Below are 24150 nucleotides of genomic sequence, written 5' to 3'. Positions count from 1 at the left end.
ATAAATCTGAAGAAGAAGAAGAAGAAGAAGAAGAAGAAGAAGAAGAAGAAGAAGAAGAAGAAGAAGAAGAAGAAGAAGAAGAAGAAGAAGAAGAAAGAAGAAGAAAGAAATAAGGGCAGGGGCTAGAGAGATGACTCAGCAGTTAAGAACACTGACTGCTCTTCCAGAGGTCCTGAGCTCAATTCCCAGCAACCACAACCATCTGTAATGGGATCTGATGTCCTTTTCTGGTGTGTCTGAAGACAGCTAAATTTTACTCATATACATAAAATAAATAATTCTTTAGAAAGAGAGAAAGGAAGGAGGGAAAGAAGGAAGGGAGGGAGGAAGGAAGGAAGGAAGGAAGGAAGGAAGGAAGGAAGGAAGGAAGGAAGGAAGGAAGGAAGGAAGGAAGGAAGGAAGGCAAGCAAAAAAAATGGCTGACAATGTCTATTAATCCATGTGTTTCTGTCAATGAGGTGAGTAGGCATTCCTCTTCTCTAAAGAGACTACATATGGGCTGGAGAGATGACTCAGCAGTTAAGAGTGCCGACTGCTCTTCTGAAGGTCGTGAGTTCAAAACACAGCAACCACATGGTGGCTTACAACCATCCCTAATGAGATCTGATGCCCTCTTCTGGGGTGTCTGAAGACAGCTACAATGTATTTACATATAATAATAATAAATAAATCTTTAAGAGAGAGAGAGAGAGAGACTACTTAGAGCTAGAAGTGATAGAGGTCCCAGCACTTGGGAGGCAGAGGCAGATTTCTGAGTTCCAGGCCAGCCTGGTCTACAAAGTGAGTTCCAGGACAGCTAGGGCTACACAGAGGAAACCCTGTCTCGAAAATACCAAAAAAAAAAAAAAAAAAAAAAAAAAAAAAAGAAAGAAAGAAAGAAAGAAAGAAAGACAAACAAAAAGGAGTAATTATATATTTGCTGATTTGCTGTGTGTCAGATTTGATTTCTGGGTTGTGATGTTATATTGCTCATTCAGAAGGGAGACCCTTCTCTGATAGCTTGCAAGTACCAGGACGGTGGTATCACAGGGCTCCCAATGGAGAAGCTAGAGAAAGTACCCAAGGAGCTAAAGGGATCTGCAACCCTATTGTTGGAACAACATGATGTACTAACCAGAACCCCGGAGCTCTTGTCTCTAGCTGCATATGTATCGAAAGATGGCCTAGTTGGCCATCAATGGAAAGAGAGGCCCATTGGACTTGCAAACTTTATATGCCCCAATATAGGGGAATGCCAGGGCCAAAAGAATGGGAATGGGTGGGTAGGGAAGTGGGGGGCGCTATGGGGGACTTTTGGGATAGCATTGGAAATGTAATTGAGGAAAATATGTAATAAAAATATTAAAAATCAAAAAAAATAAAAAATAAAAAAAAATAAATATGCTTGGCCCAGAAAATGGCACTATTGTGAGGTGTGACCTTGTTAGTGTGTCACTGTGAAGACTGGCTTTGAGACCCTCTTCCTAGTTTTCTGAAAGTCAGTCTTCTCCTGTTTGCCTTCAAAACAAGATGTAAAACTCTCAGCTCCTTTAGCTCCATGCCCGGACTGAATGCTTCCACACTTCCTGCCTTGATGATAATGAACTGAACCTCTGAGCCTGTAATCCAGCCCCAATTAAACATTGTCCTTTATAAGAGTTGCCTTGGTCATGATGTCTCCTCACAGCAATGGAAACCCTAACTAAGACAGCAAGTTTAGCATTAAATGGGGTGGCAGAGAAAGGGTGATAGCAGGAAATACTTTGACATAGCTAGTGAGACAGCAGGTAATGCCAGTAGCCAAACCAGCCTGATAAACAGCTAGCTCAGAATGCATAGCACAGCAGCAAAAACATTGGAGAACTGGCTCAATGACAAAGTGGAAGGAGGGAAAGCAATTCCTAAATGTTGTCATCTGATCACCATATCTGCACACTGAAGCACAAACACACACACACACATCCACACACACAAATAAACAACACTTTAAAGAAATAAATAGTACATGATGATTGCAACAACCACAGGCCATCGGAAAAGAAAGAGGAAAAAAACAATGGAGCAAAGAGATCAGGCTGCACACACAGGAGGAACATCGGGAGACCCAAATCCACCCAAGTGTTCCCAACACTCTAAGGGGATTGGCAGGATTCCTGACCCCAACTCATTAAATGCCAATAGGAAGCCCCAACCCCCACCACCTATAACAACCTCAGATATCTCCTCTTGTTGGTCAATGTCCCGTGGAAGCAAAATTACCTCTAGTTGAGAGGTACTGATCTCTAGAATCCAAAAGTGTGAGCATTTCCAAAAGCTTTTCCAACAAGCAACAAAAAAGATATGGTCTCAAGGTCACCACCGGTTGTGGGGAAGATAGCATGAATGCCTTTAGGAAGGTTCATTCAATGATGAAGTCCACATACAGTAGTCAGGAGGGAAATGGAGAAGGTGAAAGTGAGAGCAAGCAAGGCTGAGCTGCACTCAAAACTCTACCTACAGAAGTGAAGAGCTGTGACCCATAGTTTGGGGTCTGTTCTAGCCAATAAGAGGCACAGGCTCCTATTGCACTGGCTTCTAAATGAAAGTCAAAGATTACAGAAAAAAAAAGAAAGAAAAAAAGAAAGAAAAAAAAGTAAAAAGAAAGCAAGACCCTTCATGCCCCTCCTCCCCAGTCACCTTTACCCCAACTCAGCAAGGGTCCATCATGGAGACAGATGCCGCCCAAAAGGACCATAACAAAGGCCGGCCAGTGAACAAAAGTGTGAGATTGACTTGGGTTTGCCATTTACAGAACAATAAACGAAGCCTTTGAAGCGCTGTTAAACAAAAGAGCCATTTGTCTATGCTGGTGGCTACAAAGGAGAAGAGGATTGCAGCAGAGGACTAAGAAAGAAAGAGAAAATGCCAAACTGAGATGTGCCTGGGCTTTACCGGGTCCTGCCCAGAGACCTTATATGCCAGGACCTAAGATCTAAAAGCCACTGGGTAAGAAAACAATCAAATATGCTTAATGCAATACAGGCAATGTAGGTTCTTGGGTATTGTGTTAAAAATATCTACTAATTTTTTTCCTTGTCAGCTGCTTTAATTTATGCAGTATGGGAAGGGATAACATCGGAAAAGACAAGGGAAGAAAGAACAGAAAAGAAACACTGTACATTTTCAAATGCACAAAGATTTCATTCATTGCCTCCTCTGTCTCTGTGCCTATGAATTAGTGATGCTAAATTTTATCTTATTTTCTTGCCTGGGGGGGGGGGGCCGGGGGTGACTGTGTTCCTCTCTGTGGTGGCATAGCTGCCATTTACATGCCTGTGAGGTCCTCTTTTCCTTTAGCATGCCATGGCTAGCTTGGTTTTTAATCTAACAGCGCTTCTTTCAAAATGATGTTTCTGCGGCAGACAGGTATTTATCAGTCTTTGCTCTCATCACTTCCTGACAGGACTCGTGTGAACTGAAGTAATTTTGAAATCCTAGCCCATCCTTAGGGACTCTTGCTTCTCTCCCGAGTTGGAGCTTGGTTTTTGATCCAGTTTGTGTGGATTTAGTGAGTGTTTTTATACATGGAAGGTTAGCTCAGTGGTGGTGGGGGGGGCTCTTTGAAGCATGCAGAAGAGAGATTCAAGAACATTGGGCGATGTTATTTAGTGGTTTTCTCCTTGTTGTTACAAGAGTGACTTTGGAGACGAGGGGTATATTTTGGCTCAGAGTTTGACGGAAAAATCTGGGATGGAAGAAGTCATTGTGGGAGCAGCTGGAAGCTTTGTCACTTGGGGAGCCTTGTCATACTCTAGCCAAAGATAGGAAGCAGGTTGGAGGGCAGGGAGACAGATTCTGGAGTTTGGCGCTTCTGTTTTATACCTTCTCTACCTACATTGTGAATAGACCTGACCCCTGGGTTGACACAGATCACATTAGGGTGAGTAGGTCTTCCTTCTACACATACACCTCTCTAGAAATACCCTCATAGATAACACGAGATCTGCATCTCCTAAGTGATCAAGTCGACACTCAGAACTAACCATCATAGGCAGGGCTGCAACACACCTTTAGTCCCATGACTTAAGAGGCAAAGACAGGTGGATCTCTAAATTCAAGGCCAGCCTGGTCTACAGAGTTTCAGGACAGCCAGAGAAACCCTACCTTGAAAAACCATAAAAAGAAAAAAGAAAAGAAACACCCAAATTAAGCGTCTCAAGGATGACCGTTCTTGGTATGTTATTCACACCACATATTTGGACCTCCCCTCTTGTGTCTTTGCAAAGTAAGATGTTGGGCCGACTTGTTCATTCTAGCTGGGAATATACAGTTCAGTGACTGAATGAATGCTAACCACAAATGAGGCCCTGTTTCAATACTGAGCACACCTTCCTCCCATTCCCATTAACAGCCCTTTCTTTCTGGAGGTCTTGCTTTTTTCTTAAAAATGTAAGATCATCATGACTGTTAGTGTGAGACAGTGTGGTTCCGGGAACTGCAATTCTTAGTTTGTCATACTGTAAGAGGGAATGTACTCTCTGCCATCGGGACACCCAGTGGAACTGCTCACCTGGAGTCTTGCCTCCACGAAGACTGGGATCTTCTGGAAAGCTGTGTGCTTTGGACATCTAACTCACATCCAGCAGCCTCTCCCAGAAAAGGACCTCAGAGTTACAACGTTCCAGAGGAACAAAACAGTGGGACATCTTCCACCATCTTCCAAAAGGGAACCTCAGAACAGAACAAGCAACCTTTGTCCTTAGTAAGCTTGTCCACAGAGGCCCTCGTGGCTGTCATCCCAACACTGGGAAGTCCAAGGTAAGAAAACAGCAAATTCAAAACTAGCTTGAACTGGCTGCATAGTGAGGCCCTATCTCAAAACATCACGGGCTAACTATGTAGCTCAGAGACAAAGCCCTTGTCCAGTGTTTGAAAGACTCTGGATTTGATTCCTAACAATAAAAACAACAACATCCACTCAGATACACACACACACACACACACACACACACACACACCACTCCTTAAACACTACAATTTAGTGTAGGTCTAGTGGCACAGGAAACTCTAATTCCAGCACTACAAACCCTGAAGCAGTTTTTATTTTAGTTAGAAGCCATCCTAGGCTACCTTCTCAACAAGAACATTCCAATCACTGCACTTAATTGACAAGATTATAAACTTGTGGCTTTCCTGTCCTTTTTAAAATATTTTTTTTAATTTATTTTACAATGAAGTGGTACCCCTTCATTTCCTAATATGTAAAATGGGGATGTCCCCTACCTTCCTGTTACTTAAAAGCAACACCCCAGGTGATGTCATCAGGCTGGGGTACAGTACGGGCAAGTCCCCAAACCACAGGCTATTCCGCTACCTGGGTTCCCACGCCTACACTGGACAGGCATGATTTGGATGTAAGATCTTAAAATAATCCATAATTACACCTTTTCCAAAAGCACCTTTTGAGGGTCAGCTCTACCCACTGTCCTATCTGTTGGTGCTGTCCTGTGTTTAGGGAGAGGCAGAAAGAAGTGGGTGTGCGCAACCTCTAAGAGAGTAATAATAAAGAGACAACCCTAGGAAATCTTCCCCAAGAGGCCTTTTGGGGAAGGCTATCCACCCTTTCGTGGATGCTGAGTACCTTGCCTATTGCTCAGATGCAGTCAAGCATCTGAAGATGCTTGAGGCATGATGCTGAGACATGCACAACCACTGTGTAGGTTGGTACAAATTCCCTTTGTATTATACCCACCCTTATGCAGTTATTTGGGTTTAAATTTTCAACCTTTAAAAAAATTAAAAAAATAAAGTATTGCGGGGCAATAGTGGCGCAGGCCTTTAATCCCAGCACTTGAAAGACAGAGGCAGGCAGATCTCTGAGTTTGAGACCAATCTGGATGTTCTAAGGCCTTGAACTCAAGAGATCTATCCACCAGCTTGTATCCCATTTAATTGGGTGATTTGTTTGTGTTTTCTCTCTCTCTCTCTCTCTCTCTCTCTCTCCCTACCTACCTACCTCCCTCCGTCCCTCCCCTCTCCCTCTCCTTTTTCAGTTCTTTATTTATATTTGAATATTATCTCTCTCTCAGATGTGTACTTGGTAAAGATCTTTTCTACAAAGGATTATCTGTTTCATGACATGCCATTTATTAATCTGCTGGCCCCTGGAGCTTCTGTACAGTAGGGTGACCTGATCCTCTTGCTTCTCCATCCCAGATGATTGGGATTAAAGGCATTCATCACCACACCTACCTAAAATTTGGACCTTTTAATAAAATGGCTCTCTAAAATACTTTGGCAAAGGAATCTCACTCTTTCTCTTCACTAATAGTTCAACCACCCAATTCATAAGCAGTCGGGCTGAGGGTGAGCATCCTTAAGAACATAAAAGCAAAATTCGGAGGATCAAGATTCAGTTTAGTTGCTAGAGGGCTCATATAGCATGCCCTCCCCACCCCGGATTCCGTTCTCATTTATCGAGGCATAAGGCCAGGTGTGGTGGGATATGTGCTGGGATGCATAAGATCTTTTGTAAAGAAGAGGAAGAGGAAAAACAGTTATACAAAACTAATAAAACTGTGTGAGTTTCAGGCTAGCAAAGAATAGTAGTGAGACTCTTTCTCAAAAAACAACAAAATAATAATAATAATAATAATAATAATAATAATAATACAAGGCAATAATAAGCTAATGCCCCTGCCTTGCATTCTGACTCCCTTTGCCCAGTGAAATTCAACGCTCCGCTTTGACACCTCCAGCTTACAACATGACAAAGGTGTGAGACATGGGAGCTAAAGTCTTTCCGTTTTTGTTAGATCTCCTTCACTTGTATACCTGTGAATCATTCACTTTTCCCAGCCACAACTAGGGCTCTGTTTTGGGTGACTGTCAGAAAGTAGTGATGGGTTCATCTCTGTGCAACTGAAGAGCCACCTCTGAACCATTTTTTTCCTCTAGTAATTTCTCTTCCTTTGCCTCCTTTGCAGCCTAAAAGAGTCATTTAAAGGATGACCGGAAGCTTGTCTTAGGCAACGAAGCTTCTTCCCAGAACCTGGAAACCCTGCAGGCAAATGCCCTGCCCCCATCCGACCTCCGCCCTCGTTGGCTTCGCAACGCTGTGATCTCTGTGGCCAGTAGAGGGCACACTTACTTTACTTTCGCAAATCCGAGAGCCACAACCCGGGTGGTGGGGGGTGAGGGGGCGGGGAAAGAGTCTCTGCAGCAAAACGCAGCCTAGGGATTGGTGGTTCTTGGCGTTTGAGGCAAAATCCTAGAGGCTGTAGTCATTTTGCAATCCTTAAAGCTGAATTGTGCAATGAGCTCGATGAAGGAAGATACTATCATTCAACAGCTGAATCCTAAATTGCAAACTCAGTGGCTAATAACAACTTTGAACAATGTGCACCTTATACACGCTACCGTATTTTCTTCTTCTTCTTCTTTTTTTTTTTTTTTTTTTTTTACGGGGTAGCAGTGAGAGAGGTTTCTTTAAATGCCTTGGGGCGAGGAGTCCGGAATAAGAAGACTTCTTTGGGTTTTAAAGTGTAGGATAAGCAAATCCTGAGGGAATATGCATTATATAATAAATCTAGAACCAATGCACAGAACAAAAGACTCATGTTTCAGGTTGGTTAATAAGCTAGATTATCGTGTATATATAAAGTGTGTATGTATACGTTTGGGGATTGTACAAAATGCACAGCGAAGTATTCAAGAAAAAGGAAACTGGGAAATTAATGTATAAATTAAAATCAGCTTTTAATTAGCTTAACACACACATACGAAGGCAAAAACGTAACGTTACTTTGATCTGATCAGGGCCGACTTTTTTCTTAAGTGCATAATTACGATTCCAGTAATAAAAGGGAAAAGCTTGGGTTTGTCCTGGGAGGAAGGGGTTAACGGTTTTCTTTATTCTAGGGTCTCCGCAGGCTCCCCAGATCTGGGTTGGCAATTCTACTCCTCCCCCTTTCTGGGAAGTCCGGGTTTCCCCCAACCCCCCAATCCAAGGCATATTCTCGCGTCTAGCGCCTTGATTTTCCCCACCCCAGCCCCTAAGCCGGAGTCTGGTGCAAACTGGCTCCACAGGGGCAAAGAGGATTTGCCTCTTGTGAAAACCGACTGTGGCCCTGGAACTGTGTGGAGGTGTATGGGGTGTAGACCGGCAGAGACTCCTCCCGGAGGAGCCGGGTAGAGCTCACCCGCCGCCACTTTACCGAACTGCGCAGGGAGACCTACAGGGGAAAGAGCCGCCTCCACCCCACTCGCCGGGTGGGAGTCCGAACCGGAGGTGCTGGAGTGGAGGGGGGGATATCTGCCTTTTGGCAGCAAATTGGGGGGGGGGGGTCGTTCTGGAAAGAATGTGCCCAGTCAATATAGCTGTACGACCAAAGGCAAAATACACAATGCCCTCCCCGCAAGAGAGTGACTGTTTATCCCTAAGTGGCTCTCCAAGTATACGTGGCAGTGAGTTGCTGAGCAATTTTAATAAAATTCCAGACATCGTTTTTCCTGCATGGACCTCTTCTGCCGTTGATCACCTTCTATCACTGCACACACTGAGCGGGAGGGCTCCTAGATAACTCATTCGTTCGTCCTTCCCCCTTTCTAAATTCTGTTTCCCCCAACCTTAGAGAGACGCGCCTGGCCGCCCGGGACGTGCGTGACGAGGTTCAGGGTACATGGCGTATTGTGTGGAGCGAGGCAGCTGTTCCACCTGCGGTGACTGATACACGCAGGGCAAGAACACAGTTCAGCCGAGCGCTGCGCCCGAACAACCGTACAGAAAGGGAAAGGACCAGCGCGCGAGCAAGAGAAAATGGTCGGGCGCGCAGTTAATTCATGCTGCGCTATTACTGTTTACACCCCGGAGCCGGAGTACTGGGCTGCGGGGCTGAGGCTCCTCCTCCTCTTTCCCTGGCTCCCCACTAGCCCCCCTCCGGAGTTCCCAAAGCAGAGGGCGGGGAAGCGAGAGGAGGAAAAAAAAATAGAGGTGGGGGAGGGAGAAAGAGAGATTCTCTGGCTAATCCCCGCCCACCCGTCCTTTATAATCCGGGGGTCTGCGCGGCCGAGGACCCCCGGGCTGCGCTGCTCTCAGCTGCCCGGTCCGCCTCGCCCCACTCAGCTCCCCTCCTGCCTCCTGAAGGGCAGGGCTTCGCCGACGCTTGGCGGGAAAAAGAAGGGAGGGGAGGGACCCTGAGACGCAGTATAAAAGAAGCTTTTCGGGCGTTTTTTTCTGACTCGCTGTAGTAATTCCAGCGAGAGACAGAGGGAGTGTGCGGACGGGTTGGAAGAGCCCTGTGTGTGTGCAGAGCCGCGCTCCCGGGCGACCTAAGAAGGCAGCTCTGGAGTGAGAGGGGCTTTGCCTCCGAGCCTGCCGCCCACTCTCCCCCAACCCTCCGACTGACCCGACATCAGCGGCCGCAACCCTCGCCGCCGCTGGGAAACTTTGCCCATTGCAGCGGGCAGATACTTCTCACTGGAACTTACAATCTGCGAGCCAGGACAGGACTCCCCAGGCGCCGGGGAGGGAATTTTTGTCTATTTGGGGACAGTGTTCTCTGCCTCTGCCCGCGATCAGCTCTCCTGAAAAGAGCTCCTCGCGCTATTTGAAGGCTGGATTTCCTTTGGGCGTTGGAAACCCCGGTAAGCACAGATCTGGTGGTCTTTTGCTGTGTTCTTTCTGCGTCTTGAATGTAGCGGCCGGTTAGGACAGTCTTCCATTCCTGTGCTTTTGACACTTTTCTCAAGAGTAGTTGGGGTAGGCTGGGGTGTAGCTGGGGTAGATCTGAGTCGGGATAGAGCGACTAGTCAAGATGACAGAGGAAAGGGGAAGGGGAAAACCGGGGTGCATTTTGAAGCAGGGTACCCGAGGTTACTATGGGCTGACACTGACCCGGGCCGGTTGGACATTCTTGCTTTGCTACATTAATTAATATGTGTCCTTTGGGGGGTCAAACCCGGAGGTCGCTTCGTGGTGGCCAAAGAAAGCCCTTGGAATCCTGAGGTCTTTGGAGAAGGGATTACCTTTTGCGTTTGGGAGCGAGAAGGCTCCGTAGCTTCTGACTTACCAGGCTCTGCGAGGGCATTTAAATTTCAGCTTGGTGCATTTCTGACAGCCTGGGACCGACACGGAGGTGCGTCCCGCCCGCCAATCCCCGGCTGCGATCGCAACCAGTCCCCGATCCTTTTAAGAAGTTGCTATTTGGCTTTAAAAATAGCGATCGTAGTAAAATTTAAGCCTGACCCCCGCGGCACTGGGACTTGATGTTGGGCTAGCGCAGTGAGGAGAGGCAAAATTGGGGCAGGGATGTGACCGATTCGTTGACTTGGGGGAAACCAGAGGGAATCCTCACATTCCTGCTTGGGATCCGCGGGTATCCCCCGCGCCCCTGAATTGCTAGGAAGACTGCGGTGAGTCGTGATCTGAGCGGTTCCGTAACAGCTGCTACCCTCGGCGGGGAGAGGGAAGACGCCCTGCACCCGGTGCTGAATCGCTGCAGGGTCTCTGGTGCAGTGGTATCGCGGTTTAGAGTGTAGAAGGGAGGTGTCTCTTATTATTTCACACCCCCTCCCCTTTTATTTCGAGAGGCTTGTGATAGCCGGAGACTGAGCTCTCTCCTCGAAGTCAGCAATCGGAAAGAAAAGCCGGCAAAGGAAGGAAGGGGGGCGCGCTGGGGGTGGAGAAAGAGGAGGGCGGAGAGGGGCGGCGGCGCCGGCTGGGTAGGAGCGCGGCGACGGCGCGAATAGGGACTCGGACCCGGTCGGCGGCGCAGAGCCGGCACGGGAGGGGGCCGAGCTACGCGGCGCCTCTCGCCTTTCTCCTTCAGGTGGCGCAAAACTTTGCGCCTCCGCTCTTGGCAGACTGTATTCCCTACAGTCGCCTCCCTCAGCCTCTGAAGGAGGCCAAGGCCGATAGCGATTCCTGGGCGTCTGCAGGGCTAAGTCCCTGCTCGAAGGAGGCGGGGACTCGGAGCAGCTGCTAGTCCGACGAGCGTCTCTGATAGTAGGGAGTAAAAGAGTGCATGCCCACCCCCAACCACACACACACACACACACACACTTGGAAGTACAGCACGCTGAAAGGGGAGTGGTTCAGGATTGGGGTACGCGCTGCGCCAGGTTTCCGCACCAACCAGAGCTGGATAACTCTATAGACTTGCTTCCCTTGCTGTGCCCCCTCCAGCAGACAGCCACGACGATGCCCCTCAACGTGAACTTCACCAACAGGAACTATGACCTCGACTACGACTCCGTGCAGCCCTATTTCATCTGCGACGAGGAAGAGAATTTCTATCACCAGCAACAGCAGAGCGAGCTGCAGCCGCCCGCGCCCAGTGAGGATATCTGGAAGAAATTCGAGCTGCTTCCCACCCCGCCCCTGTCCCCGAGCCGCCGCTCCGGGCTCTGCTCTCCATCCTATGTTGCGGTCGCTACGTCCTTCTCCCCAAGGGAAGACGATGACGGCGGCGGTGGCAACTTCTCCACCGCCGATCAGCTGGAGATGATGACCGAGTTACTTGGAGGAGACATGGTGAACCAGAGCTTCATCTGCGATCCTGACGACGAGACCTTCATCAAGAACATCATCATCCAGGACTGTATGTGGAGCGGTTTCTCGGCCGCTGCCAAGCTGGTCTCGGAGAAGCTGGCCTCCTACCAGGCTGCGCGCAAAGACAGCACCAGCCTGAGCCCCGCCCGCGGGCACAGCGTCTGCTCCACCTCCAGCCTGTACCTGCAGGACCTCACCGCCGCCGCGTCCGAGTGCATTGACCCCTCAGTGGTCTTTCCCTACCCGCTCAACGACAGCAGCTCGCCCAAATCCTGTACCTCTTCCGATTCCACCGCCTTCTCTCCTTCCTCGGACTCGCTGCTGTCCTCCGAGTCCTCCCCACGGGCCAGCCCTGAGCCCCTAGTGCTGCATGAGGAGACACCGCCCACCACCAGCAGCGACTCTGGTAAGCCACCCCATTCACAGCAGGGTAGGAAGCGAGAGGTTGGATGGACCTCCTTCTCCACCACTCATTGGCATTAATTCAATTGGCACCCGGGGCTCCCCCTTTCTTCCCCTTCTGTCTAAGAGCTCTTCATCCCTGAATTCCCGTGCTTCAGCTATCCCTCCCTCCCCTCCCCCGCCCCCCCCCACCGCCCTGGTTGTCACCCCCACCCCCCACCCTTCCCACCCCTCAGGAATTTCATTTGGGTTTTTAAATCTTCTGGCTTATCTTTCAGCTCCATCCACTCCCTTTACCCCTCCTAAGCATTTTAATTACCCTGGGAAGGGTGTGAATGAGGATAAAGGAACTGATCTGGAGGAGGGTGAATTACCTGCTTCTTTTCTTGACTGCCAGAAGAATATTTGAATTTAATGGATACGTTTGTCTAAGACCCAAGAGAAGCAATGACAGAAGCAGGGACAGCCTTTATAGCCTTAGAGCCAGGCACTAGTGAAAGTTCCTAAAGAATTGAAGAGCTGGGCTGTTTTGTTTTGTTTTTTTCATCCTGTTTTGAACACTTCAAAGCAAATTCTGTTCAATTTGGACTCCCCCCCCCCCCCCCGTCCCAACACTCCCCCAACACCAGGACGTTTGGCAAAGCTGCAAGACTTTTATTTATTTATTTTTTTTTTTTATTTGTGCTTCCAGTAAAATAGGGAGTTGCTAAAGTCATAGCAAGAGATTTGCAGCTATCCCTCACGGGACCTGAAGGGTTCTCGGTAAAGTCCCTTAAAAATAGGAGGTGCTTGGGAAATGTGCTTTGCTTTGGGTGTGTCTGAAGCCTCATTAAATCTTAGGTAAGAATTGGCAAGGATACCATATCCTGGTACATGGTAATTTTCTCACCTGTGCCCTAACCCTGTTCTGCCTTTCTGGGAGAAGGGAAGATGGTGTCTAGATCTGATTCTTACTTTCTTCCCTTTCCAACTTGGTATTTGGATAGCATCGGTCAAATCCTATGTATAGCGTCCGGGATTCAGGAGGCGTGGCTAACTGTGATCTTCCACTTCCTCCCTTACAGAAGAAGAGCAAGAAGATGAGGAAGAAATTGATGTGGTGTCTGTGGAGAAGAGGCAAACCCCTGCCAAGAGGTCGGAGTCGGGCTCATCTCCATCCCGAGGCCACAGCAAACCTCCGCACAGCCCACTGGTCCTCAAAAGGTGCCACGTCTCCACTCACCAGCACAACTACGCAGCACCCCCCTCCACAAGGAAGGACTATCCAGCTGCCAAGAGGGCCAAGTTGGACAGTGGCAGGGTCCTGAAGCAGATCAGCAACAACCGCAAATGCTCCAGCCCCAGGTCCTCAGACACCGAGGAAAACGACAAGAGGCGGACACACAACGTCTTGGAACGTCAGAGGAGGAACGAGCTGAAGCGCAGCTTTTTTGCCCTGCGTGACCAGATCCCTGAATTGGAAAACAACGAAAAGGCCCCCAAGGTAGTGATCCTCAAAAAAGCCACCGCCTACATCCTGTCCATTCAAGCAGATGAGCACAAGCTCACCTCTGAAAAGGACTTATTGAGGAAACGGCGAGAACAGTTGAAACACAAACTCGAACAGCTTCGAAACTCTGGTGCATAAACTGACCTAACTCGAGGAGGAGCTGGAATCTCTGTGAGAGTAAGGAGAACGGTTCCTTCTGACAGAACTGATGCGCTGGAATTAAAATGCATGCTCAAAGCCTAACCTCACAACCTTGGCTGGGGCTTTGGGACTGTAAGCTTCAGCCATAATTTTAACTGCCTCAAACTTAAATAGTATAAAAGAACTTTTTTTTATGCTTCCCATCTTTTTTCTTTTTCCTTTTAACAGATTTGTATTTAATTGTTTTTTTTAAAAAAATCTAAAAATTTATCCAATTTTCCCATGTAAATAGGGACTTTAAATGTAAATAACTTTAATAAAACGTTTATAACAGTTACAAAAGATTTTAAGACATGTACCATAATTTTTTTTATTTAAAGACATTTTCATTTTTAAAGTTGATTTTTTTCTATTGTTTTTAGAAAAAAATAAAATAATTGGAAAAAATATAACTGGGCCAACTTGTTGTGTTTTCTTTTTCCTCTTCCTCAAACTTCTTTTCCTCAATTACAGATTAACAGAATTTGACCATTTTCACAGGGTAGGTTTACAAAGATGGGAAGGGATTATCATTGTTAAAATGGGGCTGGGGGTCCTCAGGACTTCTAAGTTCTCTACGGGATACTTTCTGTGGATAGTAATAAAAACCAGAGCTGTTAGTTAGGAATGGGCAAAAGGCAAGTGAGAAGGCTTGATGCAGGGAAGGGAAAAGCATGAGGTTAAAGATAACAGCTAAATATACAGGAGGAAGAGATGGCAGAATCTCCTACAGTTAACAGAAGCCATTCCCTGGTTCACCTCAACCCAAGGACTCTGCCCTGCAAAAGAACTGGTGAGGGGAGAGAGAGAGAGAACCACCTTTTGTTCCTTGCCTCTTGCTCCCAGGTGATAGTCCCTTCACATCAGTATCTCCTATGCTTCTGAAAAAAAAAACAGAGAAAGAGCATTACCACTGCTAAGTTGACCCTGGTTTTCCAAACAAGGGCATACAAAGGTTCAGAGGGTTGCAGAGCTTAATGGGTAGGAACACAGCAAAAATAACCCAGGGCCCCTGTCTTGAAAACAAGCCTTGCTGCCTTGCTTACTTGGGTGTCCTCCAGCTGGTTAGGGGTCTGAGAATGAACTCTACACAGGCTCTGTTAGGAGCTTTGACATAGTGCCACAAAAGAGGTACTATGATCTCTTTATACCTAGTACGGGTAGAAAGAGACATGAAATAACCCATCCATGCACCCAGGGGATTCAAAACCACTTAATCCTTAGTGCATCCAGGAGGAAGATCCTAGCTACGAAGGAGAGGGCAGGAGCCATTAAGCTTCACGACTCAAGAACTGATCAGACTTCAGTTCCCCTCCTTGTTTGTGGACTGGGGGTTTGGGGTGAAGGGTGGTGTATGTTGTTGAGTGTTGCTTAGTCTTCTACTCAGAGGCACATAGCTCACTCCTACCTTACCCATTTAGTTTTTAAAATCAGATCCCTGCTTGCCCCTGGGAAGAAGCCAGTTTAGAAGTGCTACTGGTCAGATCATAAAATAAAACCTACTTAGGCTTTCTTACATGAGTCATTATTTTAGAAATTGCAAGCTCTCCTTCCTCCCAAGCACTTTCACACACTCATGACACACGCTCATCAATGGCCCATGAGAAAGCCTTTTGGAACAGGTATCTTATTAATTATAAGCCTCTGAAAACCCACAATCCAAACCAGAAACTGAAGCATGTCAGTAAAGTCCAGGGAGAAAGGTACCCTAAATGTCCTAAATGACCCCATTGTCTCAAAGAAGGTCTCTAGCATCCTGGAGTATCTTTGGGACTTTAATTCACCATCATTCATAAACCAATAAGTAATTACTATCTTTGATCCCCCCTCCATGATCTATTGAGGCGTTTAACATTTAGTTTTTTATCTTATTTTTGGCTCTTTTAGACTCACCCTCAGCTTCAAACTGTTACACCCTCTATCCTACATTCAAAGGAAAACACAAACCCCAGTAGTAGTTTGAACTACTTTGAGTAGTTCAAAGGATTAGCAAAAGGGGGGAGCAGGGGGGTGCTCTTAAACAGTTCCCTCTTTTCCCCTTTGTGAGCCTAGGCTGGAGTGCAGCCCTGGGGTGACTCACTTGAGACCTGGGAAGGTGTTAGGTTGAATCACTCAGTCCAGGCAAGCCCAAAGAATAGAGGAAAGCATTCCTCATGAGGAAAACAACTCCTGTTCCAAATGATCAGGAAACAAGTTTAGGGATTCAGATTTGGCTGTGGGGATGGTATCACAGCTCCCTATCTGGGCACTTCTCAGCTTTACCAAGCCAGGGAATGGTCTGAAAACAGGACATAGGCCAGCTTCCTTCCAGAAAGTCAGGCTGATCTTGACCATAACACAGGAAGGCTCTCCTAGCCAATCTGGAGTCCCAGGGGTCTGCCATATTGTGCAATCAAATTTATAGATAACAATCACGGTGAGGGGTGAAGCGGGAGGAGCTTTCAGCTTGGTCTGGGATATACAAGTTTTAGCTAGTCTCTTCTGTCATTCACCCATGACACTGGAACTCAGTTTCCCCCAGAGGATCCCTGGGATGGTGCTCTTCAGAATAAACTGAGTGAGGAGGAAGTGTGACTTTATGCTATCATTTGGGGACAACACTAAAAAGCAATCAATCAAACTTTAAGGTGAACAAAATTTTCACAATACCAGGATAGTGCTTGAATCATCCAAAGCTTGAACACGTATGTAGAGTCTTCTGCTGTTCTTTAAGATGGACTTTGGCACTAACCTTGGGAAAGAGGACCAAAAAACGCACCCCCCAAAAACAAACAAAACAAAAAACATGAGGGGATTTTCTGTGGTTTGTTTACAATAAGAGATGAGTCACAATAATGATTTTTTTTTTTTTTTTTTTTTTAGCATGACTGCTAAGGAACCCTGAAGCATTTCTTCCCAACAAAAACTAATCTTTAGGTTATAACGCGCTGGAAGATGAGCTTCAAGCCTGTCTATAAATACATCCCTGGGTATCTTCAGGGAACAAACTCTTCACTTAAGGTTAGAGACCATCCTGGATCGATTTCAAGAACAGAGGTTTATTTTAAATAATGAAGCCTGGGCTGGAGATGGCGTTCAGTGATAAGACACTTGTCTAGCATGTATAAGGACCCATGCTTGACACCACAGAAATAAATAAAACCAAAAACGAAGTTCCTACTCATTACCCAAACTTTAGCAATTTTGGTGGTGGTGGTGATGGTGGTTCGACCTCTTTCCAGAGAAATCCAACAAACTGCCAATTTAGGGGGAAACATGCAGCTCTAGCAGCTTTGCCAAACTGGTGTGAGTTGACTCAGTGACTGAGTGGATTTCCTTTTTGGGTTTTACTTCACTCAATATTGGTCTACATTAAGCTCTTTAGGAAGACAGGGTTGAGAGAGGAACAAGTGTTAATGGGATGTAGATCCTCTGAGGCTGAAAGGAATGTCCTTTGTCTCTAAACAATGCCGAGGGCCTCAGGCACACTCTCTTCCAGTCTTCACCCGACCATCTCATTAAAGGCTAAACTCTCCAGCTCGGGTCTGTAGGTTAGGGAAGAGGAGCTTTGGGGAAAGCTCTCTTAGAATATACCTGCTTTCTGCAGGGGGGAGGACCCCCACAAACAACTCAGCTGGAAAACAATTGTTAGATGTGACAATACTGAAGTTTATACACAGACGTGTGAAATGGCTGGCCTGAAGTCACATAAGTACTAACGATAATAGCAATTAATGTTTACTGTGTGCTAAAAGTTTGACATACATTATCTCATTTTATTCCCAAAGCAACCCTCCCCCCCCCACACACACACACCTCCTTTTTGGTTTTGGTTTTACTCTTTAAATTTTACTATTAACTTTTAAATATGGTGTTTTTTTTTTTTAATTTACTGCACTAGAGAGGGAATCTAGAACCTCCTGCATGCAAGGTAAGTGATCTATGGGTGAGTCACATCTCTATAGAGACTGTAGGTTCTTTCACCAAAAGTTTTAGGGCATTTCCTACAGGGTGGTTGAAGTTCGAGTCCTGGGAACATGGAATAAGGATGGAATCCAGTAAGTCTTGAGAAAGAAGCTAAAGGAGAAAATGTCAGCAGCAGACGGCAGGGAAGCCAAGATGAAGGAGAGCTAAAACCAACAAGCTAAAACCAAAATGCTTCGCTATTTGAACCGTGCCTAAGGTAGCAGGAAGTACAGCAAGGATCCACTGGCTTAGTGAGGGGAATGCTTCTCTAGGCCTCTCCTATCCCCTTCCCCTTCCACCCAGTATCCTCCTACTCCTTCATCTGCTAGAGACAACTGCCCATAGGTAATTAGCTGTCCCGCACTCAACTCTCCTGCAGTACTTTGGTTCTGTTTATTTGTTTTGGCAATAGGATCTCATTAGGCAGGCCATACTGGCCTCAAACTCTGGAATTTCTTGCCTCAGCCTCTTGACTGTTGTGTTGGGATTACCAGTTTGGGACACTTATTCTCCAGCTTTCATGCAGTGCTTTATCCAGGAATTTCCACTGTGTGATTCTAGGATGCAAATACTAGTTCTCATTTCCTGAGGGTTTAATTGTTGTTGTTGTGTTAGTTGGTTGGGTTGGGTTGGTTTTGGTTTTTCAAAACAGGGTTTCTCTGTGTCTGAGAACCATTGTCTTTTCTACCACTGCAAACCCAACCATCTTTTCAAACCACAGGTAAGCCAAGCCCTTTCTAGATTAAGTCTGAACCCATTCTCCACTCCGATTTGATACACTCACTACCTACCACAAACATGGCAGCCTGGCAGCCTCAAGGCCAGTTTTGGGCTTCTCCTTGTATGCTTGGAGACCAGTTGTCTTCATCATCAGATCAACCCCTTGAAGAATGGAAGTTCATTGGTCTTGCTTAATCGTGCCTGACAAGAAAGTGCAATTCACGAATTCTGTAAACAGCTAAGTGAAGGGCTCCCTGTTGGGCTCAATGATGCATCAGACCTGAGTAAGAGGTGGAGTAGAAGCAAAGTTGTTTCAAGTTGCATAGCGAGAAAGGTCAAGGAAAGAGATGGGGGTACATCAGGTGAAGGAAAGGATTTTCATTAGACTTGCTTTGCTTGATTTGATTTTTGAGCTGATAAGACAGGAAGCGTAATTCATTTCCATGATAGTAGGCTAGACTTGAGAGGGAAAGAACTGCTGATGACAGAAAAGAAGGGGAATTGTACTGACTGGGTTTTTTGTGTGTGTGTCAACTTGACACAAGCTGGAGTTATCACAGAGCCTCACTTGGGGAAATGCCTCCGTGAGATCCAGCTGTAAGGCTTTTTCTCAATTAGTGATGAAGGGTGGGAGGGCCTATAGTGGGTGGTGCCATCCCTGGGCTGGTAGTCTTGAGTTCTATAAGAGAGCAAGCTGAGCAAGCCAGTAAGGAACATCCCTTCATGGCTTCTGCATCGGCTCCTGCTTCCTGACCTGCTTGAGTTCCAGTCCTGACTTCCTCTGGTAATGCACAGCAATGTGGAAGTGGACACTGAATAATCCTTTTCTTTCCCAACTTGCTTTTTGGACATGATGTTTTGTGCAGGAATACAAACCCTGACTAAGACAAGAATCAAAGCGTCTAGTCAGGTGAGTTACTGGACCAGTAGGTAGCTTTGTTTTGCTTGCTTGATGTCTGGAGCACTCTCTTAGCTGGGTTTGGAATATGGCTGAACAAATGAAAAAAGAATATGTTCCCCCTGTAAGTATTCTTCCAGGTGGTTATGTCACTGGCCAAGCTGTTCTCCCTTGGCTTCTCACAGCTCTCTACCTTCACCAGATACCATGTCCATCTTTACACAAATGACTCTAAACCTCTTCTCTCCACAGACACCTTCAATCCACATGAGATAAAGCCTCCACATTTTGTAGCTCTGGCTGACCTGGAACTCACTATGCAGACCAGCCTTGCATTGAACTTACAGAAATCTGCCTATATCTTTCTTAGGAGTGCTAGGACTAAAGGCATGCACCACATTTAGTCCTGCTAAACTTCTTTTTTGGTTTGTTTGGTTTATTTTGGTTTTTTTCCAGACAGGGTTTCTCTGTGTAGCCCTGGCTGTCCTGGAACTCACTCTGTAGACCAGGCTGGCCTCGAACTCAGAAATCTGCCTGCCTCTGCCTCCCAAGTGCTGGGATTAAAGATGTGTGGTACTACTGCTCAGACTGACACTCAAAATATTGTTGAAGCCAGTGAGATAAAGCTCACCTTTAATCTCAGAGGTAGGCCAAGCAGACTTTTGTGAGTTCTGGGCCAGCCAGAGAGCTTCATATGAAAAGTAATAATAACAATAATTTTTAATAAACAAATGGGTGTATGAAAGAGTAAATGTGCACATGTTTCTGGCATCTGTTTTAAGATTCTACTTCCTTAGGCTGTCAGTCATTCTCACCCCATTCAACCCTTTGCTCTGCACTGTGATTGACAAATCTTCTCTCCCTCTGGTGACTACCTAATTCATCCCAGACAGCAGCAGCCTTGGCAACAACTTCTCTATGCAGGGACTTTAAGTTCCAGGCAACAGAAACTCTGTTCCAATTCACAAAATCAACTAGGAAAGGAGAAGAGACAGAGGATAGAGGGAAGGAAGAAAGAAGGGAGCAAAGGAAGGGAGGGAGGGAGGGAGGGAGGGAGGGAGGGAGGGAGGGAGGGAGGGAGGGAGGGAGGGAGGGAGGGAGGGAAAATGTCAATTTATGCAACTGTTTCATGATTCATCCAAGGATCCTCTCTGATTCTTTTTTATGCTTTTGGTTTTTTTCAAGATAGGGTTTCTCTGTATAGCCCTGACTGTCCTGGAACTCACTTTGTAAACCAGGCTGGCCTCGAACTCAGAAACCTGCCTGCCTCTGCCTTCCAAGTGCTGGGATTAAAGGCATGCGCCACCACGCCTGGCTAAACCTCTTCCTTCTTGCCAGAAGAACACAGCAGAAAGGATTATGATCAGTCTTCTGGAACCATGTGCTTACCCTTAAACCAGAGCACGTGGACCACACCCCTCCTGCAAAAGTTGGGACCCTGTGATTCTCAGCTTCTGAGGCAAAGGGAAGACCTATCCAAGATGAAAAACCACCACCAACAAAAAAGTCAATATAAGAAAAGAAAAAAATGTTCCCTAGATGCATTCTGGGTAGTGATGGTTCTTACTGTTCAGAGATATAAGAAAAGAGCAGATGTTTAAAACCCTGACTCTTGAGAACAAGTTTTGGTAAAAGAGACTCCTTTTTTTTAAAAAAATATTTATTTATTTATTTACTTATTTATTATATGTAAGTACACTGTAGCTGTCTTCAGACACTCCAGAAGAGAGTGTCAGATTTCATTACAGATGCTTATGAGCCACCATGTGGTTGCTGAGATTTGAACTCAGGATCTTTGGAAGAGCAGTTGGTGCTCTTAACCACTGAGGCATCTCACCAGCCCCCGGTAAGAGAGATTCTAATGGTCCATCTTAGAGGTATTGAAATTGAGTCTGAAGTGGGAGGCCTAGAGGCTGTTTTGAGCCAACTCAGCCCGGGTGATTTGCAGTGAGGTAGGAATTCAAAGGGCAAACAAGGATCAGCATAAGCTATATCCCTCTACCCAGCATAAGCTATACCCCTCTACCCAGCATAAGCTATACCCCTCTACCACGGATTTGGAGAGAATTCAGATGGGAGGCCTGTTCCAGCCATAGCTCAGTAAGTAAGCAAGAGTCTAGCTACCTCTTCATCTCCCTCCTTCTACCACATCATTAAGTCCCTCCAGGCTATCAGCCTCAATGCTTCTTGGCTCTATCCATGTCTCCTTGCCCACTTTGCTTCTGCCAACCGATATTCTTTACCTGGGACTCTCTAGCAGATGCCACCTGCCTGTCTCTCATCTGGTTTCCTCAAAGGTAGAAAAGTGGTCTCCCAAATAAGCCCGATCAGTTTACTCCCTGGCGTAGGAGAACTTGATGATTCATGTGCTCTGCTTCTAAAATACAGATCTATGGGCCTGGTGGTGCAGACGTTAATTCCAGCTACTCTACTTGGGAGGCCTAGGGAATAGACTCCATGTTCAAGGTCTGCCTGGACAGCAAGATGAGTGCTGGGGAAGCCAGGGCAAATGAGTAAAACTTTCTGAAAAGTAAAGCATTATAAAAACAAACAAACAAAGGTCCAGGGAACTGGGGAGATGATTGGCTGGTTAAGAGTACTTGCTCTTCTGCATAGGACTCAAGTTCAGTTCCTAGAAGCCACAGAGTAGCTTGCACCTTCAATTATGGCCCCCTCTTCTGTTTTCTCAGGACCAGGTGTACACAGTGCATATAACATACATGTAAGCAAAATACTCACACACATAAAATTAAAAATAAATAAATCTTTCAGGGAAAACTGGCCTGGGATATAGCTTAAGGATAAGAGTGTTTGCATGGGATGCTAGCAGCCCTGACTTCCATCTACAGTCCAGAAAGACAAGTAAATCAGAAATCCCTTTGAGGGGTTGAAGAGATGATTCAGAGGTTAAGAGCACTGGCTGCTTTTCCAGAAGACCTGGGTTCAATTCCTAGTACCTGCATGAGAGCTGACTCCAGGGGATCTGACCCTATCACACAGACACTGTTTTTGTCATCTGCACACGAGATGATCACACACATATCATTTCACATGTGGGGAAACTGAGAATGAGAGTCAGCAGGTAACTCTCTCAACTTCAACTAAGCAGGGCAGTTTGTTAGCAGGGATGGAATCTGGATTCTTATTACCCCCCAGCTTCTTCACTTCCTGCTGCCTCTTTACAACCACACCATATTGAAATTACCTTCTTCCCTCTCTTGCTTCCGCACTGAAACTGAGGCTGAATCTAGCTGGCTACCTGACCTGATTCTCTCCTATCAGATGGATGACTTGCTGTCCTCCTGTAACATCTCCTGTGTTTAGCAAGACAGGGTATAGCGTATTAAATGAGTGTAGGCAGAGTGCACGAATCATCACTTTCCTACACCAGGGAGTAAACTGAGCACGCATATTTTGCAGACCACTTCTCTTCGCCTAGGGTGGGAAGAGCCTGCAGATGATCTACTCAAAGCAATTTTATCTCCCATTCTCTTGAATATTGAGGTAAGGATCATGTTTCCTGCAATGGGGCCAATTGTTGCCTCTGTTTTTGAAGTCTCTGGAGAAGTAGCCATCTGCCTGAGCTGAGGATATGATTAAGCAGTAGAACAGGCACATAATTTCATGAGGCTAACATACAGCTCTTCAGAGATCAGTCTACTTATTTATGACACAATTGTTTTAAGACATCAGGCATTCTAGGAGATAAGATTCCTTCTCTTGCTTTCCTGGTACCCAGAATGATCTCCTAAACCACAAGTAATCGGCACAGAGATGGATCTTCCAAACTGACCCAGATCTACACAGATCTTATCTTCATACCCAAGAACTCCCCAGTCAATGGGTAGTTGGGGCATTTGTTATGCACACAGACGTCAGTGTGAAATAACCGTACTCCAGCACTTAGCAGAAAGGATGTATACTGAATGAGTATTTACAAATAATTAACCAGATTACTTTTGGGGCACAAATTAGTGGAGCAAGGATTGCAGTGTGACATGAACATCTGATGGCATTGTGGTTCAGGGAAAGTTCCCAGCCAGGGTACAGAGGATGGTTATGAAGAAAGCATGCTCAATATCTTGAGGCCCTGCTATGAGAGAGAATGAAACTCTCTAGGGGAACTGAAAGCATACAAGGATGCAAAGAATAGGAAGAGCAAAAGGACTTCAACCCTTGGATGAAACACAGGGTGATCCAATACCCAGTGACCTGCAGGGACTCAGACCCAGTGGTTATGATGGCAACCTACCCACAGTCATGAGTATGATGCAGTGGGAAGTCACAGTACTGAAAACCAACACACTTAACTTGCCTGTGCTGCTGTGAACGTCCAATAGATGAGGGTCAGGAAGCTCAAATAAGATAATCGAAAATACTGAGTGGTTCCGAGAGGAATGCAACCATGGGGGGAAAAAAAAAATGTGCTGACACTTGCAGAATGTTTATATTCCTAATGCTGGGCGAAGTACTTCACCTGGATTATTTCACCAATTCCTCCTCCTCTCCCTTCTCCTCCTCTCCCTGCTCTCCCTTCTCCTCCTCTTCTTCCTGTTCTTCCTCCTCCTCTTCCTCTTCTTCCAAAGATTCAAGTGTATCAAGGTATTCTCTCTAAGTCAAGGATGACCTTGAACTCCTGCTCTTCCTGTCTTCGTCTCCTGAGTACCAGGGTTGCATGAAGGTCAGCGCTGGCATTATGGGCATGTACTACCACACACAATCTTTTCTGCAGTGTTGATCTGCAGTGTGCTATAGGTGAGCACCGTACCAACTGAGGTCTGTGCCCAGTCTTTCCTTTTGGCATTGCTTCCTGCTCAGGGAGAATGGGCTGGGGCAGCCTGAGAAAGCCCCGTGCTCTCCTCAATCGAGGAGTTACCCAGTGAATGACAAACTAATGTGGTTCTTCTAGAGTGACAGAACGCAGAGGGTTTTTCTCAGTGTAGCAAGCTCTAGGTTCTGGATTCAAATCTAAACACACACACACAAAAGCAAAGGCTTTTTGGAGCC

The 24150-nt window shown here is 46.3% G+C and overlaps 1 protein-coding gene across 2 annotated transcripts; it reads left to right on the top strand.

Moving 5' to 3' along the window:
- The first annotated feature begins 7704 nt into the window (after window positions 1-7704).
- On the top strand, window positions 7705-13915 carry Myc (MYC proto-oncogene, bHLH transcription factor). Of its 2 annotated transcripts, none has more exons than XM_021183650.2 (3): window positions 7705-9603; window positions 11147-11915; window positions 12976-13915. In XM_021183650.2, the coding sequence occupies exons 2-3, from the start codon at window positions 11159-11161 to the stop codon at window positions 13536-13538; spliced, it is 1320 nt and encodes a 439-aa protein (XP_021039309.1). In that variant the 5' UTR covers window positions 7705-9603; window positions 11147-11158; the 3' UTR covers window positions 13539-13915. The 2 variants fall into 2 exon arrangements, with proteins under 2 accessions (XP_021039309.1, XP_021039308.1); XM_021183649.2 differs by having other exon boundaries at window positions 7706-9603; window positions 11144-11915.
- Window positions 13916-24150: the final 10235 nt, after the last annotated feature.

This window comes from Mus caroli, unplaced genomic scaffold (assembly GCF_978045245.1).
Source record: "Mus caroli unplaced genomic scaffold, Mus_caroli_1 scaffold_16, whole genome shotgun sequence".
Lineage (NCBI taxonomy): Eukaryota > Metazoa > Chordata > Mammalia > Rodentia > Muridae > Mus > Mus caroli.
This window is presented reverse-complemented; position numbering and strand designations above follow the sequence as displayed.

Excerpts from the sequence above, each read along its gene's own strand:
- Myc (XM_021183650.2), top strand. The coding sequence starts at position 11,159 with ATGCCCCTCAACGTGAACTTCACCAACAGGAACTATGACCTCGACTAC. Across the intron at positions 11,916-12,975 it reads CACCACCAGCAGCGACTCTG|AAGAAGAGCAAGAAGATGAG; the intron begins GTAAGCCACCCC and ends CCTCCCTTACAG.